The sequence below is a fragment of the Maylandia zebra genome, linkage group LG17 (assembly GCF_041146795.1).
Source record: "Maylandia zebra isolate NMK-2024a linkage group LG17, Mzebra_GT3a, whole genome shotgun sequence".
Taxonomy (NCBI): Eukaryota; Metazoa; Chordata; class Actinopteri; order Cichliformes; family Cichlidae; genus Maylandia; species Maylandia zebra.
In genome coordinates this window covers 38,795,196-38,814,162 of record NC_135183.1, presented here as the reverse complement: position 1 = coordinate 38,814,162, position 18,967 = coordinate 38,795,196, and the positions used below count along the sequence as shown (strand labels likewise).

At 44.4% G+C, this 18,967-nt stretch overlaps 1 protein-coding gene across 1 annotated transcript; it reads left to right on the top strand.

Annotated features, from left to right (window-relative positions):
- Positions 1-655: 655 nt before the first annotated feature.
- myo1f (myosin IF) lies at positions 656-18,909 on the top strand. The gene is made up of 29 exons (XM_004553807.4): positions 656-2,039; positions 2,148-2,298; positions 5,544-5,672; positions 6,760-6,849; positions 6,987-7,081; positions 7,194-7,281; positions 7,418-7,507; positions 8,677-8,808; positions 8,957-9,091; positions 9,331-9,463; positions 9,791-9,987; positions 10,120-10,200; positions 10,323-10,409; positions 10,550-10,636; positions 11,550-11,717; positions 11,813-11,898; positions 11,983-12,064; positions 12,141-12,247; positions 12,334-12,432; positions 12,527-12,671; positions 13,858-13,972; positions 14,066-14,235; positions 15,153-15,298; positions 15,539-15,685; positions 15,765-15,913; positions 16,028-16,099; positions 16,496-16,703; positions 17,670-17,830; positions 17,928-18,909. The coding sequence occupies exons 2-29, from the start codon at positions 2,296-2,298 to the stop codon at positions 18,002-18,004; spliced, it is 3,279 nt and encodes a 1,092-aa protein (XP_004553864.1). The 5' UTR covers positions 656-2,039; positions 2,148-2,295; the 3' UTR covers positions 18,005-18,909.
- The last annotated feature ends 58 nt before the right edge of the window (positions 18,910-18,967 follow it).

Genomic DNA, 18,967 nt, shown 5'->3' with positions numbered 1-18,967 from the left:
GCGGGGGGGGGCAGTCTTAGGGCGAGAGGCAGGGTGCACCCTGGACAGGTCACAGGGATAACACAGAGAACCATTCGCACTGCCACATCCACACCTATTTAGAGTTTCCAATTAACCTAACCCCACTAACTGGGTGTCTTTGGACCGTGGGGGGAAGCCAGAGCACGCAGACACGGGGAGAACATGCAAACTCCACAGACCTTCTTGCTGTGAGGCAAACGTGCTAACCACCGTGTATATATATCTCTATATTTATCTATATAGATATATTTTTTCTACTTACTTCTTGCTTTTCTACTCTGACGGAGCACTCAAAGAGCTTTACACAGGCTAGTGTACATATCTTTTCTTATGGATAGAGGCGGGCAGCGGTGGCACTGTGGTTAGTACTGTTGCCTCACAGCAAGAAAGTCTGTGGAGTTTGCATGTTCTCCCCGTGTCTGCGTGCTCTGGCTTCCCCCCACGGTCCAAAGACACCCAGTTAGTGCGGTTAAGTTTATTGGAAACTCTAAATTGCCCATAGGTGTGAATGTGAGAGCGAATGGTTGTTTCTGTGTGTTAGCCCTGCGACCTGTCCGGGGTGTACCCCGCCTCTCGCCCTAAGACAGTTGGGATAGGCTCCAGGGGCCCCGCAACCCTGAAAAGGATAAGCGAATGGATGGATAGAGGACTCGAGAACTTAACTGCTGTTTGACAAAACCCATCTGCTGTTGGATGAGATTAACCAGTGAAACTTCTGTAACAGATTTTATGAACATCAGTGTAGCTACAGAGAGAACCTACAAGCCAAGAAAGGCTAGATACAAATAAATGCATTAAAAAGATTTTAAAAATCAAAGAAATGGACACCAATACTTGTCTATAGGCAGATCATAGGACAACAATTAGTAAACAGATGGAATCATCAGACTCAAACGCTGGGCTGATGTTTAAAGATTCCAGCTGTTCTCAGCTCCTCTGGCTGACGGTCCCGCGCTGGTTCATACACGGCGAGCGTGAGAAACACAGGCACCGAGGCGAGACGTGAAGTGCTTTAAAAGGATCTCAAAATCAGCAGCAGCTCGCTCCTGCGTTCCCTCCGGTCCTCGTGTGAAGCGGGTGTAGAACGTTTAGTCGGAGAAAGTTTCTTCCTCTGTGCTTTAGAAGCATTGACTGAAATTTACACCCGCACGAGGATCTAGAACAAATTTAAAAGGAATCGAGGCCGCTGGTTTAGGTCACAGCTCGAGCAGCTGAGCATGCACCACAGGCCTAAATGCAGGCCTGCATTTGTCTCTGCGGTCCCGTGTTATCAGGAGACACGGCCGCATGCAAAACACATCGCTATATATTATGTGCAACACCTGAAAAGAGACTGAGTTAAAAACGGTAGAAGTAATTAAAAGGAGGCTCATGAGACAACCTCGAACACACTAGTGAAGTTCCAACCACAAAGACACAAAACTAAATACAAACTAAGAAAAACGTGACTTTAAACGACAAGAGAAAAAAAAGGAGTGCACTGACAATAATGAGAAACAATCAGAGGTGCAATCACAGAGAAACCCCACATCTGAAAGAGTCACAAACCCGCCCGTGAATGAATGAGACCTGACCCTGCGCTGGCACGCGCATCTTGCAGGAGCTTTAAAGACTCTCGATCCAGCTGACGTAAAACACAGGAAAACCAGCAACTGACACCTCCACTCACACACTACAAAGTCGACTCTGAATGAACCCGTCTGTTATTATGGGCGTTGGAGGCAGCAGCCTCTCTGACAAGACAAACACTATGAGAAGCCGCTACATGAAGCGACCACAGCCTGGGTGGAGCCGCTAACACACGGCTGAAACACCATCATTTGGCAACTGATTTAAGATAACTATCCCCTTTCTGCGGATGAGCGTCGCTTGCCGTCAACGCTCGCCTGCTGTGCGGCAGGCGAACTGGGCTGACTAATTGTGCCGTGGACCCGGCCGTCGTTTCTTCATCCTCCCGTCTGACGACTCCGAGCATGACAGAGCGCAGAATGGAGAAGTAAGCGGCTGGGCTTCATGCGGTGAGTTAATGTGCATCAGTGTGTGTTAGAGCAGTTCTTGTTTCACACACACTGCCGGTGGGAGTATGAGGAAGTAGGTTTTTGAATACTGTACTGGATGTCTTGTAGGGTGCTGGTTGCTGTTGGCTGTCCTGGTTGTGCGATGGCAGCAATCTAAGGTCAACCTGTGGATTTTTTACAACACGCGCAAAACCCCCCCCCCACACCATCTCTCTGGACAGTGGACGGCTGAGGAGGAGAGAGGCCCGCGGGAACAATGGTACAGTACAACCACCTGCATCTGCTCTCACAGCTGTAACATTTTGTGCATTTCAGTTACCTGTTTGCTGTGGTTTTCTCGGCTGAAAGGGCGAATTGTGATGGCTTTGTACGTTTTCAGTCAGTTTTCTTTTGCAAAGCAAATTCAGCTCATGTCACTTCTCTCCTTTTCTAAAAGCCAAAGGAGGATTTTTTGTGCTTTAAAGTGAGTTTTGGCATCAGAAGAGATGAGATAAGATCTCTTCAGGGGAATTCATCTCCTTCACAGCAGCAGAGTGATGTTTCCTCTTTTTCAGGGACAAGCTCACTTTCTCACAGACTCGAGCTTAAAGCAGTGCTGTGCGATTTCAATTTGAGGCACAGGTAGAAACTTTCAATATCATAGACAGAGTAAGAAAGTGACCAGTCGAGCAGGAAAGACAGATGAGCTTGAATTTAAAGGGAGGATAATGAGGAGTGGTTCACTCGAGGGGGGCTAACGGACCGAGCTGCAGGCAGCTGCAGGAAGAGAACTGGTAGCATGTACAAAGTTTAGAGGGTTTCACAAGATGCAGCAATGAGGTGTGAGAGGGGAAGTGGACTACAGGAGAGGCCTGCAGTTTCTGTCACAACACTTCCTCCTTGCACACAGAAGGTCTCCACACATCCAGGATCGCACAGCAGTCGTAGCTGCACCAGCAGCCACATCTGACAAATGGAGGTAAACGAGCAGTTTCAAGAGGGAAGAAAGTGAAAATGCACGCCCAGCTCCCTGTTTACACGCCACCTTTACATTTAGGCTCCGAGCCATTTATCTGTCATCATCTCAAGTGTGACAAAAGCTTTCAAATCTGTGTCGCGCTCGCCTGTTTACACATGACAGCAAAGGAAGAAAAGGAACAAAACCGTGCCCGACAGAAATAAATTATGAGAAGTGTCAAATGCATCACAGGGTCGTCTTTTTCTTGCTTTCTTTAAACAACTGTGCAGAAAGTTCCGGTTTGATGTGGAAAGCTTTTGAGATTCAACGTCTGCTGATAACCACACCTCACCGCAACTGACTGGCATGTAGTTTGTGGTTCTTAAGGTGTTGGATATTTGCATTACTTTTTTTTCTTTTAAAGGCGGCTGGTCTTTCAGTGAAGACTAGTGTGATGTCATCACAGCTAAAAAACAGGAACATGTTTTTTTCTTCCTGGTGGACGATGTTGACTTTTTAAAGGTTGTATAAACATAACTAATAACTTTACCTCTATAATAGTCTCTCCAGTCCTACAAACCTACTCCTGAACTAGTTCAATACACGAGTATCCATTTAATCTGTACACAGCTCCATTTAAAAATGATATAAGATTTAAAGGAGGTCAGCTACTGCGGGCAGCCGATGATTTAATCTCAGTTAAATGGCATCTACTTACCCCCTTGCTTTGCATTTTAATATTGTAGGAAAAAATCTGAGTATCAGAAAGCATCAACAACAATCAGGTGACCCCCTGTTAGCATCCAACTGTCAACAGTGGGAAGAAAAAACTCCCGTTTAACAGGAAGAAACCTCCAGTGGAATCAGCTTCAGCCATCTGCCATCGAGACAGGACGACAGGCAAACTCTTACTAATTGCTCGTGTGTGATAATCTGTTAACCAGCAACGACGTTTGTGTATCAGCTCATCAGTAGGTGATCATTAGATTACCAACACCGCATCAAAGCCGTTTAACCTCTTCTAGTAAAATATTAAAGACGATCGCAGATTCTGATCTCGCAGAACATAAAAATCTGGTATTTGAGTTCTATTTAAAGAGACGCTGATCTCTGCTGTTTCTCTTCTAGTCGTGTTGTCATCACGTCACTGAAAGGCACCAAAGCTGTGAACTCATCCTGCCAGCAGCACTGTCCGAGTGCTGACGCCTTCATTTATAACAGTCGTTACAGGGCAAATTCATATTGATCCACGGATAAAAATAGTCCCCAGCTTTGGCGTAGTTTGGGCCTGTTTAATGGAGTTTGTGTCAGAGTCATATCTGATTTATGCTTTAAGCTCAGAGGGTGTGAGCACTGGCACGTATATGAGAAAAAAGAGACTCGCGAATTAGCTTTAAACTTGTGACTTCCGCCCGCTCTTTCCCCCTCAGGGGCTTTAAATTCAGAAACAAAAGCGCGCACTAAACACGCATGCATGCTGTGCTTATTTAAGACACGAATATGTAATCATGCCCGTCACACCCAGCATCTGTATGCATCGTTCTTTGTTGGCGTTTGCACACTGACAGTGTTTCATAATGAAACTTTGTGTTTCTATTTTTTGCTGATGAGCTAAAAATGAAGCATCAGCAGAATCTGTTCGTAGAGGTTCTGCTAATATTTGTGGCTAATTAAGCGTTTATTGTTTTTCATAAGAAGGGACTGAAACCAGAAACCAGCAAGATGTTAAAAAATCTAATGAAATACGACTTCTTAGCACGAGGTTTGTTACAATGTGCAGCGCTTTTCTTCATGACGTGTAGAGACAGAGGTAGAGGTCACGCCCACCGAGGTCATAGATGAGCACAACAAGCTCACCAAGTGACAAAGACGTCATAACCGAGATGACACATTGGTTCTTCAACTGTGGCTGGATCCTTCAGCCTCTTCTTCACCCACTTTGGCAAAGAGACCTCCTTTGTGTTTCCCCAGCTTTCACCCATCAAACAGAGTTCAGGCTGAAATAACAACGAGGCGAGCGCTCCTGAGCTGAAACTGTGGAAACAATCAGTTTATTGCTAGTTTATCTTCGCCTCCTGTGTAGGTGTCACATTGTTGAGGCAAATTAGAAGAAGCTTCTCTAAAATGTCCGAGCTAGAAAATGAGCTCACCTCATCTGTGACCAGTTTCCTGGTAACGAGCCCCGAGCTTCCTGTAATGACAACCACACTGGTAATTGTGTTTTTGGCTTTACTGATGCCAAAGCTTGAAACGCTTTCATTTGAAATCTTCGCTGTCTTTCTTCCTTTGCTTCGTTTTTGGTTTGCTTGTTTCCTTCCTTCCTTCGTGATGCCCACACGGCTCTCTAAAGCTCTCGTCTCTACAACAAACACTAATATTGTTTCAAAATGCTTATTTTTCCGGTCCAAATTCCCACTCAGCCACAGAGTACGCTGAGCTACGCTGCTTTTGCGTCACAGCGTGTGGTAGTTTCTTTGATGAGGAAACTCAGCTTGAGTAAAATGTCCTTTTAAAGATTATTGCAACACGTCGTTACTAACAGAGTCTTCCTCTCCTCTGCGATTCAGGCAAAGTACCACTGGCAGAGTCAAAATGTCAAGCAAAGCGGCGTGGACGACATGGTCCTCCTGTCAAAGATCACCGAAGACGCCATCGTGGACAACCTGAAGAAGAGATACATGGACGACTACATCTTTGTATCCTACAAGCTGTGTTTGATGTTGTAAATTATACCTGCAGTCTGACGGGAACTAAAGGCCTCTATTTAAACTGTCCCCACAATCTGCTCCATCTTCACATTGAATCTCGCTAAAGAACCCGAACGTGAAAGCATGAAGTGAAAAATCACCTTGGCTGAAATGGCCTTCTTCCATATTTGTGTACAGTCTTCTTATCCACCCACAGATGTGCTGATCAAAACACAAATTCACAGACAATCAAACAAACATATATGGGCATAAATATAAGGAATTCACTCTTCCTCTTCTGAGTTCACCGTGTGACTCAACAGCCCACTTCCGTCTTCTGAAAGCACAGCTGAACGTCAGAGCCATATTTAGAGAAAAAACCCATCCATGTTAAATCCTGAGTGAGAGCGAGTTGATGTTATATCGAGAACGACTCGCTTAGATAAGAAGCTGTTTGTTAATCACGTCCGGTGTCTTTGGTTAGAGTTACTCTCCTGTTAACGTGGGATCCTTGGGTAAAGCAGGCCTCTGTCTTACCAGTCTTATCAGTAAGGAAGTGAACTGATAACGACACTGGTCATGTCTGTCACACGTGGCTTTATTTAGGTTACAATGGATTCATGACTTTGGTATTTCCCCTTCCCTCCGTCTGGCAGGTGGGCCCCATGGGTAGTCATTCAGGTCGGTGAGCACCAGGCAGATTTGGCTTTGACATTAGCAGAAATATGTCAGCGATGATGTCACCGTGACATTTTGGTTCAGACTTCGTGTACGGTACGAGCATGAGCTGAAACTTGTGATTTGCTTCAGCCTCGGTTTTGGTGTTTGAAAGCGCGCTGATGCGAGGGCTGCCAGCGTATACTTTGTCTGTTTTCTGTTTCACCTGCAGAGTGAAAGAGTGAAACCTGCCCCCCAGGAAGCTATTAGAAGATGGGGTGTTTGAAGGTGCCTAACATTAGCTTTAGCTCATATGTCAACAGAACAAAGCAAAAACATTTCACTTTCTTCAAAACGTCTAATGTACGTACGCCCTGTTTAAGCGTATTTAAACCATATGATGCATCATTCCCAAACTTTCCTCAGCCGCCCTCTCCAGACTTACATCGGCCCTGTGTTGATATCTGTTAACCCCTTCAAACAGATGCCCTACTTCACTGACAGAGAGATTGAACTCTATCAAGGAGCTGTAAGTGAATTTTCATCGCCGTCTTCTCATGACTTCTTTAAACTTGTGGCATATGTGGTGCAGAGGTTCTTCCTGTTGCCTGCTGTTGCCCTACGCTCGTTTTACTCAAACTGACCTCAAACCGTTTCGCTCTACAGGCCCAGTATGAGAATCCACCGCACATCTACGCCTTGACTGACAACATGTACAGAAACATGATGATTGACGGGGAGAATCAGTGTGTTATCATCAGGTGAGTTTTCTGCTTCCCACGCTGACGCCCATGCTGTGCCGTGCAGGTATGTTTGACAATAAAATATGGCTTTGCGGTGTGTTGTCTGCCTTTTTTTACGTGGCTGCGGTAGCGGTGAGAGCGGTGCTGGGAAGACAGTGGCTGCCAAATACATCATGGGTTACATTTCCAAAGTATCCGGAGGAGGATCGAAAGTGCAGGTACAGACCGTATGCTCGCTCCGCCTTATATGAATCTTCAAAATGAGTCAAAAAACCTTTAAACTTCCTTCAGTGTGGCGTGGAGGTTTTTCACTGTCTGGTATTGTGTTAATGTTTGTGTGCATGTGTGTGGCAGCATGTAAAAGAAATCATCCTGCAGTCAAATCCTCTGTTGGAAGCCTTTGGTAATGCCAAGACTGTTCGCAACAACAACTCTAGTCGTTTTGTAAGTATGAGTTTTTTACTTGAAGACCTGGTGTGGATGCTTTCTATCAAGTTTATAGTTATTAAGTAATATACCTGCTCATTTAAAAAGAAAAACAAAAAGAAGTCAACCCCACACCCCAAAAATAAAACATTCAAGAGTTCAGCAGTCACTCGCTTTAGCTTGCTGAGTGTGCTAGTTGTAAAAAAGCTAAGATGTTTAGCTTTATAAACAGTACCCATGCTGAATATCAGCTTATTATATTAGAGAAATACCCTCAGCAATCCCACGATCCCCTATGAGCAAGCGCTTGGCAACAGTGGGGAGAAAGAACTCCCTTTTAAGGCCTCCAGTAGAACCAGGAGTGTCAGAAAATACACAAACTCTGTGGGAGGGAAGACAAGGTGTAGTGGCACCAACAGGAGCGGAGAACAAGTGCTCATTGTGTTTTGGAAGTCCCCCACCCGCCTGACTCAGTTTTATCTATGACCTTTATCAAAAAAAGGAACGCTTTAATCTTAAAACTAGCGCGTGTGTCTGTCCTCTGAATCCAAACTGGAAGGTGGCACCGCTGTAAAGCGTCCTAATAGCTAAAGGCTCCGCCCCCTGTGCTACTTTTGGAAATTCTAGGAGTGAGAGGGAAGTGCTCCATTGGAATAACACGGTACTATGATGTTTTTAAGGTGATTAGCTAATATTAGCATGTAAGTAATAACAGCTGTCTCCAAGCATTGCAGAGCGAGGTTATGCAGAGCCACATATGTGCCTGTAGCCTCATTACAAGTGATTTATTACAACATTCTCGTGCACTTCAAAAACACTTTTATTGCATTCATTCTGGTTTCTCATAAGAAGGGTCCTAATGATCACACCCATAAACCACCCTGACCTGCATGTCTGCAGCTTTAGCGTGAGATATCAGAAGAGCAATTAGTTATATTTCCTGTTACCCTTTGTACACCATCACAGCTCTCGTGTACTGAGCGTGCACGCATATATTTTCTGACTCATATAAATGTAGTGAACATGGAAGTGGTTTATCTTTAGGAAACGGTCGCATGATTTGAGAACCGTCTCATCCTGAAAGCAAATTTTGACACTGGCTGATCTGCAATAATGAGTGAGGACAGATTTCCTCGCAGCCTCGTTTCTCAACTCCAAGTGTTGACTTTGATTTTTACATTAATCAGGGGAAATACTTTGAGATCCAGTTCAGCAGAGGAGGGGAGCCAGATGGTGGAAAAATATCAAACTTTCTGCTCGAGAAGTCAAGGGTGGTCAGCCAGAACGAGAACGAGAGGAACTTCCACATTTACTATCAGGTGAGAGGCTGATGAGCACAAACCGCAGATTAATAGCAACTCCTTTAAAAAAAAAAGACAGAGTTCCTCTTAAGCTGCAAGATCTTCATTCAATATGAAGCCAGTGTGTGTGTGTGACTCCTGCTGGGCCTGCGTTGTTGTTTTCCAGTTGATAGAGGGAGCTAGTGCTCAGCAGAGAGAGGCCCTGGGCATCATGACTCCTGATTATTACTACTACCTCAACCAGTCTGGGACATACAAGGTGGATGGGACCAATGACAGCAAAGACTTCCAGGAAACTATGGTACGCAAACTTATAGGTGGGATCCAGTGGTGTTCAGCAAACCTGTGCTTGGTCCCAGGTTTGCTGTGTGGAAAGTCTGATCAATGCTTTGTAGCTAAACCCATTATAGTGGCTCTAGCTGATCTACATTGATTGCTGGCAGGAAATAAAATGTGGACGTAAAGTAGTTCTGCTTGACATCTCCTCACGTTGTGGTGAAGCTGCTGCCGTCACACTTTCTTCTTGGATTTGTTCTTCAGGAGGCCATGCAGGTGATTGGGATCCCAGGTGACATCCAGACGCAGGTGCTGCAGATCGTTGCGGGTATCCTCCACCTGGGAAACATTAGCTTCATAGAAGCAGGCAACTATGGGCAGGTGGAAAGCACAGACTGTGAGTGCGACACACACGTGCCGACACATCTTCTGTTCACATGCAGTCATACTCCCGCTGGATATCACCATAACAAAGGTCGTCCCCGGCACACGCCCTACAAATGAATAGAATCTCTACACACAGACGACTTCCCTGTTTACTGCCTCAGTAGATAATTGGTGGTTACATCCAAAGCAGCAATGATACCCTCCGTTGGCTTCTGTCTAGGGAGGGTATCATTAATTCATCATAGGAAGTCTTTGCTTATGGCATAATAAAACACATCTGAATTACGAGTCCGCTTTTGGCACGATTGAACTACAACTTGACTTTGCTTCGCTCCAGTGCTCGCATTCCCCGCCTATCTGCTGGGCATCGACCCCAACCGTCTGCAGGACAAGCTGACCAGCCGGAAGATGGATTCAAAGTGGGGAGGGAAGTCTGAGTCCATTAACGTGACCCTGAACCAGGAGCAGGCCAACTACACACGAGATGCCCTGGCCAAAGCGCTGTATGCACGCCTCTTTGACTACCTGGTGGAGGTAATCACGCTTGATGATGCAGCTGAGCAAAAACAGACTAAAGAAAATGAAACATTTGCTTTTAATTCAGCTGACATGTATTCATGCACCTCATCTGCTCTTTGCATTTGTCTCGTGTCCTTACTTCTCCAGTCTATAAATAAAGCCATCCAGAAACCATATGAGGAATTCAGCATCGGAGTGCTTGACATTTATGGCTTTGAGATATTCCAGGTTAGGCTTCTCATAACTTCCAGATACTTAACCTTTGCACGCATCCACTAAAAGACTAAATGTGTGTTTAATAGCAGGATTTGTTTCATCTCTTACTGACTGTGTTGTATTCGCTTCCTCAGAGAAACGGTTTTGAGCAGTTTTGCATCAACTTTGTCAACGAGAAACTGCAACAGATCTTCATCGAACTCACCCTGAAGGCTGAGCAGGTAACTATAAATAAAACTATATAAATAGAATTGAATTGTAACTGCACTGTGCAGCGCATGCATTTGACTCCACTGTGTTTCAGTTGGTGAGGATCACTGTATGTCCTCAAACCAAATGTTTTGCTCTCATTGTCTCTCAGGAAGAATATGTTCAGGAGGGCATCAAGTGGACGCCCATCGAGTACTTCAACAACAAGATCGTGTGCGACCTTATTGAAAATAAACTGGTAAGCTCGTAAACGCGATGACTGACGGAGGGTTTATGCAGATCGTGTAAAACTGGCTCTCATTAGAAAACAAGTGGGCCCCTAAAGCAGCGAGAGTTTGGTGCTCTGCTTCCTGAAAACAGTGAAACGGAAGAACAGAGCGCTCGGGGTCACAACAGGAAGAATCAAGTCACGTGACCAAGATATAGCAGTAACATCGGGGGTAACATTTGCATTTTGTTTTTGGAAAAGTTTTATTGCACATTTATTTTCACAGTAAATCAGATAATATATGATATTCCCAAAAGCCAAAAAGAGAAGAAGAAAAGACATATGAGGCATTGGTGGAGGAGCTGCAGTTTTATCTCCTTGTATGAATTTGTGTGTTTGAAGTGTTTCACTGGATGACTAAAAAATGGGGATTTACATGCGGTCTACAGACATCAGGCTTTCAATCAAACTACTGTATAAAAGTAACTTTATATAAGTTTTACTCTGGTCTTTAAAGCTCATATTAAAGCTCTACACATGTTTACTGGGAACCTCTAATTCAATTTGAATTCAAAAACATCACAATCAAAAGTTAACAGGTGGTCATGTCAAAAAAATTTGTATTATGTAACTGCACGTGTGCTAATTTGTATCAATTTCTGGTGGTGGTGAGAGGGCCCGGTGGTGCCAGTGTCCGGCAGCCTCGCCTCTGTCAGTGCTCCAGGGTGGCTGTGGCTACAATGTAGCTGCCATCACCAGTGTGTGAATGGGTGGATGACTGGATGTAGTGTAAAGCGCTTTGGGGTCCTTAGGGACTGAGTAAAGCGCTATACAAGTACAGGCCATTTACCATTTCTAACAGATATTTCTTATTCGTTTATCTAAAAGTTATCAAAACTCGTAAGAACAAAATCGCAGCTAAAAAGCCGTCGTCTCTTTGCAGAACCCTCCGGGTATAATGAGCGTGCTGGATGATGTGTGCGCCACCATGCATGCCAAAGGAGAGGGTGCAGATGGCACTCTGCTGCAGAAACTGCAGGCTGCTGTGGGGACGCACGAACATTTCAACAGCTGGAACTCGGGCTTTGTTATACATCACTACGCCGGGAAGGTAAGATTTGATTTTGTTTGCTCGATGTGGCGCTTATAAACCTCAAAGATTTGTTTTTGGGGGTTTTTCAGTGAAAATATCTGGTGTCATCGCAGGTGTCATATGATATCAACGGCTTCTGTGAGAGAAATCGGGACGTGCTTTTCCCCGACCTCATCGAGCTCATGCAGAGCAGTGAATTGTGAGTTTCCTGTACTGGTCTGATTGTTGCACTGAAGGCGTAATTTAAAAAAAACAATGCATTAAAAAAAACGTGTCTCTTTAGTAACTTCATCCGTAGCTTGTTCCCCGAAAACCTCAACACAGATAAAAAAGGAAGGCCGACCACGGCAAGTTCAAAGATCAAGGTGAGAGCTTTTCAATCTGTCGACGGTTGATTTTGTGCAGCAGCGCATTCGTCTCACGCTGTTGTTTCCCTCGCAGAAACAAGCGAACGACCTGGTGAACACGCTGATGAAGTGCACGCCGCATTACATCCGCTGCATCAAACCCAATGAGACAAAGCGGCCGAAAGACTGGGAGGAGAGCAGGTGAGAATGCTCGCCGTCACGCTTTGAGGAACTCTGAAAGATTTCACAGGGAACGTTTGCTGATCAGCGGCGCTATCTGTTTTTAGGGCCAGGCATCAAGTAGAATACCTCGGACTGCGGGAAAACATCCGCGTACGAAGGGCTGGATTCGCATATCGGAGACTCTTCAGTAAATTCCTGATGAGGTAAGTTTAATCGTGCGTGTTCATGGAATCGCTGCCTGAAAAAAGACACACAGCTCTCACTGTGATTTGTTTGTTTGGTGCTTTTTGAATCCAGGTACGCCATTCTGACAGCCGAAACATGGCCGTGCTGGAGAGGGCCAGAGCAGCAGGGGGTGCTTCACCTCCTTCGCTCCGTCAACATGGATAACGATCAATACCAGATGGGACGCACCAAAGTCTTTGTGAAGAACCCCGAATCGGTACGGAGCTTCATATTTTAGATTCCCTCAGGCTGCATATTTGTTCTAACCAGTGTTGTAACATAATCAACTTATCTTGGCGATCGTGGCTCAAGAGTTGGGAGTTCGTCTTGTAATCGGAAGGTTGCCGGTTTGAGCCCCGGCTTGGACAGTCTCGGTCGTTGTGTCCTTGGGCAAGACACTTCACCTCCCGCCTACTGGTGGTGGTCAGAGGGCCCGGTGGCGCCAGTGTCCGGCAGCCTCGCCTCTGTCAGTGCGCCCCAGGGTGGCTGTGGCTGCAATGTAGCTGCCATCACCAGTGTGTGAATGTGAGGATGACTGAATGTGTAAAGTGCTATACAAATACAGGCCATTTACCATTTACAAATAAAGAAAAGCTCACATTGCCTGATATAAGCTCTCGTACCTCTCAGTGAGGTAAAGAGCAGAGAAGATTATGCTGCATGTGTTTTTTGACTCATCTCAGCAGGACGATATTAATGTTGCTGCGCTCAAATGTTTGCGTGAAAAGGGACTGAAATAGCTTCAAAGATTAAAAAAGTTCAGACCACAGCTACTTTCTAACCTCCACATAGCTGCAACATGTTGGGGGAAGTTTTTGCAAGTTTTTCAGTGAAACAGGCTTGACAGCAGCTAATAATACTGCCTCAGCTGGTTCATTAACCACTTTAATTCCATTTAATGTATAAAAAAATATTAGTCCTTTATTTTTTATTAGTCCTTTATTTATCCAGGTAAAAACTCTCATTGAGATTAAAAATCTCATTTCCAAGAGAGACCTGGCATATATTGAAATATATATATTGAAAGGCAAAGACTCTACAAAAATACAGAGGAAACCCCGGCAATCAGACGAGCTCCTGTGAACAACGATTTGGTGATAGTGGGAAGGAAAAACTTCCTTTTAACAGGAAGAAACCTCTGACAGAATCCGGGGGAGGAAGACGGGACAAAAGACACACTGAGACAGAGAGCCAGATATTAATAATAACTAATGATTAAATGTAGAGCGGCACATAAACACGGAGAGAGTGATAAAGGGGGAGTGAAGAAGAAACACCAAGTGCATCATGGGAATCTCCAAGCAGCCTGGGTCTATTGCAGCATAGCTAAGGGAGGATTGAAGGTCATCCTGCTCTAACATGCACTAAACCTGCAGAAATACTCATGCACATATGCCTTTCAGCTGTTTCTGCTTGAGGAGATGAGAGAGAGGAAGTTTGACACTTTTGCCAGAATCATTCAAAAAGCCTGGAGAAAATTCATCGCGAGGAAGAAGTACGAACAGATGAGAGAAGAGGGTGAGTTACACAAACGACGAGATTCCCCGCACAGGTTGCACCAAAGAGCTTGAGTTGGTTTTAGAAATGTTTGTTGTTCCTTGTGACTCGCAGCCTCAGACATCCTGTACAACTCCAAAGAGCGGAGGAAAAACAGCATCAACAGGAACTTCGTTGGCGACTACCTCGGGCTGGAGCAGAGGCCTGAGCTGCGGCAGTTCCTCGCCAAGAGGGAGCGCGTCGACTTCGCTGATTCGGTTAACAAGTTTGATCGCAGGTTCAAGGTTTGAATTCTTGTGTTTTCATCCAATCAAAGAAAGAGTTGCAGTACTGTGCAAAAGTCTTGAGCCAATCCGTCATTTCTTTATATTTTGCTAGAAAAGTGATTTATTGAAACATGTTGCAAACATACATGGAAATAGAGTATAAAAGAGAAAAAGTGAGTTTTTACGTTCTAACAAGCTTGAAGGTTTCGTGTGACCACCTTGATTCTTCAGCCTGAATTATCCTGGGCAGCTTTCTTAAAGTAGTCGTCAGGAATAGTTCTTTTCTTGGCTCCTTGAAGGACATTCGCAGCTCTTCTTTGGATGTTGGCTGTCATTTGTTCTGCTCTCCATCAACATGACCCCACACTGCTGCAGCAGTGTTGCAGTCGAGGCTCTGGGGAGGCCCGTCCACGTGTGTGTGCTCGGGATGTTATATCAGGCATTTTTCAAAACTTTTTTACGTGTTGTGTGTAGAAACAAGCTCGATTGACTCGCAGGTCAAAAGCATTCCTCTGAAAACCGTCAGGCACAAGCAGCCAATCGCCAAGGAAAACAACTAAAAGACCTTCAGAAAGTCTGGAAAACTATTGCCTAAGAAAACGTTGATAAAAATAAGGAAATGAAGGGTGGCTCAAAAGTTTGGCAACGTACTCTCTGTTCAGTTTCTATAACAATAAGACCTTAAGATTTATAAAAGACATTAAATTCACGCTTTCTTGCTTGTTGTCGACTTCAGAAAAAATGTACCCAAAGAAAAAAAAGAAAACCCAACAATCATGTTGGGTTTTTCTCCGTGTGTGTTATTGTAGGGTCGACCTTACAACATAAAGCACATTGAGGCGCCTGTTGCTGTGATTTGGCGCTGTATAAGTAACTGAATTGAGTTGTGCCTTGTCCCCAGAGTCACCCGCTTTCCTTTTCTCCCCCCAACCCAGTCTATCAAGAGAGATTTGATCCTGACACCGAAAGGCATCTATCTGATTGGCCGAGAGAAGGTGAAGAAGGGACCCGAGAAAGGACAGATAAAGGAAGTACTAAAGCGGAAGATGGAGTTTGGAGGCATCAGCAGTGTCTCTCTCAGGTGTGTATCTAATTAACACAGATTCATTACTAAAATCTCTCATTTTTATGTAGCCTGTGTATGTTGTTACTGCTGCTGTTGCTGAAGTGAAAAATGTAACTGCATCCTCTGCTCTCTTCTTGCTGCTATTTTAACGCTTCCTTGAATGTCTTTCAGTGTTTCAGTTACCCGCACTGCTTCCTCTTTCTGTTTTTAAACTTCGGCAAGAGTGAGTTCATGGTATTTTTTTTTCCTTCTTAGTACGAGACAGGATGATTTCTTCATCCTCCACGAAGCCCAGTATGACAGTTTGCTGGAATCCAACTTTAAGACAGAGTTCCTCAGTTTGCTTTCCAAACGCTACGAGGAAGTGACAAAAAGAAAACTGACAATCTCCTTCGGTGACAGGTCGGTAGAGGAACACACAGCCTTTGTTAGCATGAGAAAAACACGCAGGGGTGACTAACGCAGGTTCTTCTTGCTTCAGGCTGGAGTTCAGAGTGAAGAAGGAGGGCTGGGGTGGAGGAGGCACCAGAATAGTAGTGTTCCAGAAAGGCCCTGGAGACGTGGCCCAGCTCAAACCTGGAGGGAAGACCCTGTCTGTCACAATAGGAGATGGTCTACCCAAATCCTCCAGTAGGTTAAAATAAGTCATGATGCCGTATAGACTTGAAAAAAGTAGGAACAAATTTAAATAGTAAATAAAATGCTGCCTGTATAAGCATCCTAACTGTCCCTTCTTTTGATTAGAGCCAACCAGGAAGTCGTTTCCTCCGTCTTCCGGTGGAGGAAGAGGAGGAAGAAACCACGTAGCGCCCAAATGTAAGCCACTACTCACCTGTGATCCTCACCTGTGGAAAAACCCTTCCCAGTGGCTCAAAGTAACTAAATAGGAAGTGTGGATGTACTTATTGAAACATAAAGTACTGCAGTATTTACACTCTGTTGCATTTTGATTAACTTTTCAGCTGTTTCAATCATAATCCTTTTTACTTTGTTTATTGAACAGCCGATTGCTTACTTTGTACATCTAGGTCGTAAATAAAAGCTCGTTCAGTACGACATATGGCTGCAGTATGTGAAGCTGTAAAACAATAAAGCAGCAAAGGCACCAGTGATAACAGTCGTGTCATGTAACACTGAAATGGGCCGTTCTGAGTCTTTACCGTCGTACTGCTGCTCTGTTATTGAAGCACACGCTTCGTTCTCTCTCCTCAGCGCATCAGAACGGTGGAGCCAAATTCCCCAGAGGTCCTCATAACCCACAAGCCGATATCACGTATTCCTCCCCGCAAAAGCAGGGCCGACCACTCCAGGGAGGCCCGCCCAAACTGGGATCCCAGAGGGGCCCCCGACCTCCAGCGCCAAACCAGTATAATCAAGGAAACTTGGACTTCCTTAATGTGCCTGATCAGGGCATGTCAGGGTAAGACATGTTTAAAAAAGACATTAAAAAAGAAAGGAAGGTGTGGTTTGTAAGGGATTACCAAGGTGAGGCTGAAACCTGCGAGTAACTGAAAGTTAGAGCGAGGCAGAGAAACCTGTTTGTTTTTCACTGAATTACTGAATCATCTCTTCCATACTAGATGCTGTTTCGCTGGTTTGGGGGGGGAGGGGGTGTTCTGGGAACAAAGCAGTTCCTACCAGCTGCACTCAGAGGCGGGTCAGAAAGTCTGGTTAAATAAATGTTGGGGTTGAGAGAGATTTAAACACATTAATTCCTTAATTCTGGGGAGAAAAATCACGACAGCCTCTCTTTAATCCATCCAGGGTGTGGCGCACGCTGTTGGCTAAAGTCAAAGACTCTGTCAACGACAACAACACCCTGCTTTTATGTTTGTTTGTTTTTCAGCTGACGGTCTGTTATTCTGACCGCTGCTTTTTTGGGATACGGATGAGACCGGACTGGGATGAGTCCTGAGGATGTTTTAGCCGAGACTAGTGCTGGTTTGCAAAGTTGACTGACTGTGGTCTTAAACTGGATGCTGCATTCTGCTAAAAATGAATTATTAAAACAATCAGTAGTTAGAAGGAAACTGAACAGCTGATTCCTCAGAGGCAGCTATAATTAAGCCCAACTTTAAGCCTTTTAAGGGGTAAATTTTACAGAAATTACCTCTCATACGGAGAACAAAGGGGATAAATATCTACAGAGAGCAAAACATATTTTTTCCTGTTGTAAATTTAGATATTTTAACATGAGACTTTATTGGGATTGACTCGCTTTTAGAGCCAGCCCCCAGTGGCCAGCTGAGGAACTGCAGCTTTTGGCACTTTTGCCATTTTCAACCCACGCGTGACAGTTAAAAGTTAATTTGATTCATGTTAGTAAATAAATAAGATGTGAATAAATTATGGTCATGAGCACCTCCTTTTTCTCCCTTTGTCACAGGAAGCAGAGGAAAATGAGCATCCACCAGCGACCTCCTCCTGCTCCTAAACCGCAGCCTCGACCTCAGGGTCCTCGCTGCCGGGCGTTATATCAGTACGTCGGCCAAGACACGGATGAGATCAGCTTCGAGGCCAATGATGTATTAGATCTTGTCAAAGAAGGTGCGTGCACGAAAGCAACGACATGTAGGGAGATGCATATTGATGAGATAGACTGGAAGTGGTTCATGACGTGTTTCTTTACCGTTTCTCTCCGCAGACCCGTCAGGCTGGTGGACGGGCAGAATTGGAGGGAAGGAAGGTCTCTTCCCGGGTAACTATGTGGAAAAGATTTGATGAGAACCTTGCGAACGTGTCTGTGTTTGCTCATAAACAGATGTAATTCAGCACATTCAGAAACTGCCTGCGAGTTGTTCACGGATGCATCGGGGCTTTCAAAGGGTCGAGCTCTCTGATGTTTGAGCCCCAGCTAATTTACCCGGCAGCGTGCCGTAGAAGCAGAACACATGAAGGATTACTCTTGGGTTTATTATCGCTAAAGCACAACTGCAAATAGCTGCTCAGGTTCCATCTTTGTCTTGGTGTCAAACAATCCCGTTGAGAAAGAAACCAGCGAGGTCTTCGACGTCACCTCTGACTGGTTCCTCCACGACTCAAAGTTACGCCGAGTGAAGGCGTGACAGAAGAGCAGCATGAAAATACTGCATCGCTTCCTGATGTTTACACTGTTTTATCTGCCTGAAGCTTTCTTCACGATCAATGACGACCACTTCTTTTGATTAAGTCAACAAGCGTCTAATCGAGTGATAACAGACTTTTGAAAATACTGATGATGATGATGCTTTTGCTCTGAAACTTCAGATCAAATCAAAGCCATTAAGAGGAGCAACATTTTAATGTCAGTTATCTTTTTTATACTCTGAATTTTTTTACTGATATTTCTCGTGGTATTTTCTTGTATTTTCGTTTTAATAAAAAAAGGAAAAAACTTTTATTTCCACGTTTTTACCTCGGGGACTTTTGCACGTGTTTGTTTTGTGTTGCCAGTAAGTTAGAAAAACATTTGTGAAGAGCAGAACACAAAGAAAGAGATGGATGAACTTGAATGTGATTATTTTGGCCAGCTTTGTATTTTTATTTCAACTTGTGGTGGATTTTTGTAAAATATGTGATTACTTTCAGTCATTTTGTTCAGGATTTTTTATGTGAATGAGAAGATTAAAATAAAGATTTTTCTTTCAGTTGTTATAAAGTTTGACATGTTTGCTCACAAAAATAATATTATGCCTGTTCTGAAAC

What these genes read in the sequence shown, in the direction of transcription:
- myo1f (XM_004553807.4), top strand. An exon ending in AATCAGTGTGTTATCATCAG is followed by an intron (nt 7,082 to 7,193) that starts GTGAGTTTTCTG and finishes TGGCTGCGGTAG; the next exon opens with CGGTGAGAGCGGTGCTGGGA. An exon ending in TGGTCTACCCAAATCCTCCA is followed by an intron (nt 15,914 to 16,027) that starts GTAGGTTAAAAT and finishes TCTTTTGATTAG; the next exon opens with AGCCAACCAGGAAGTCGTTT.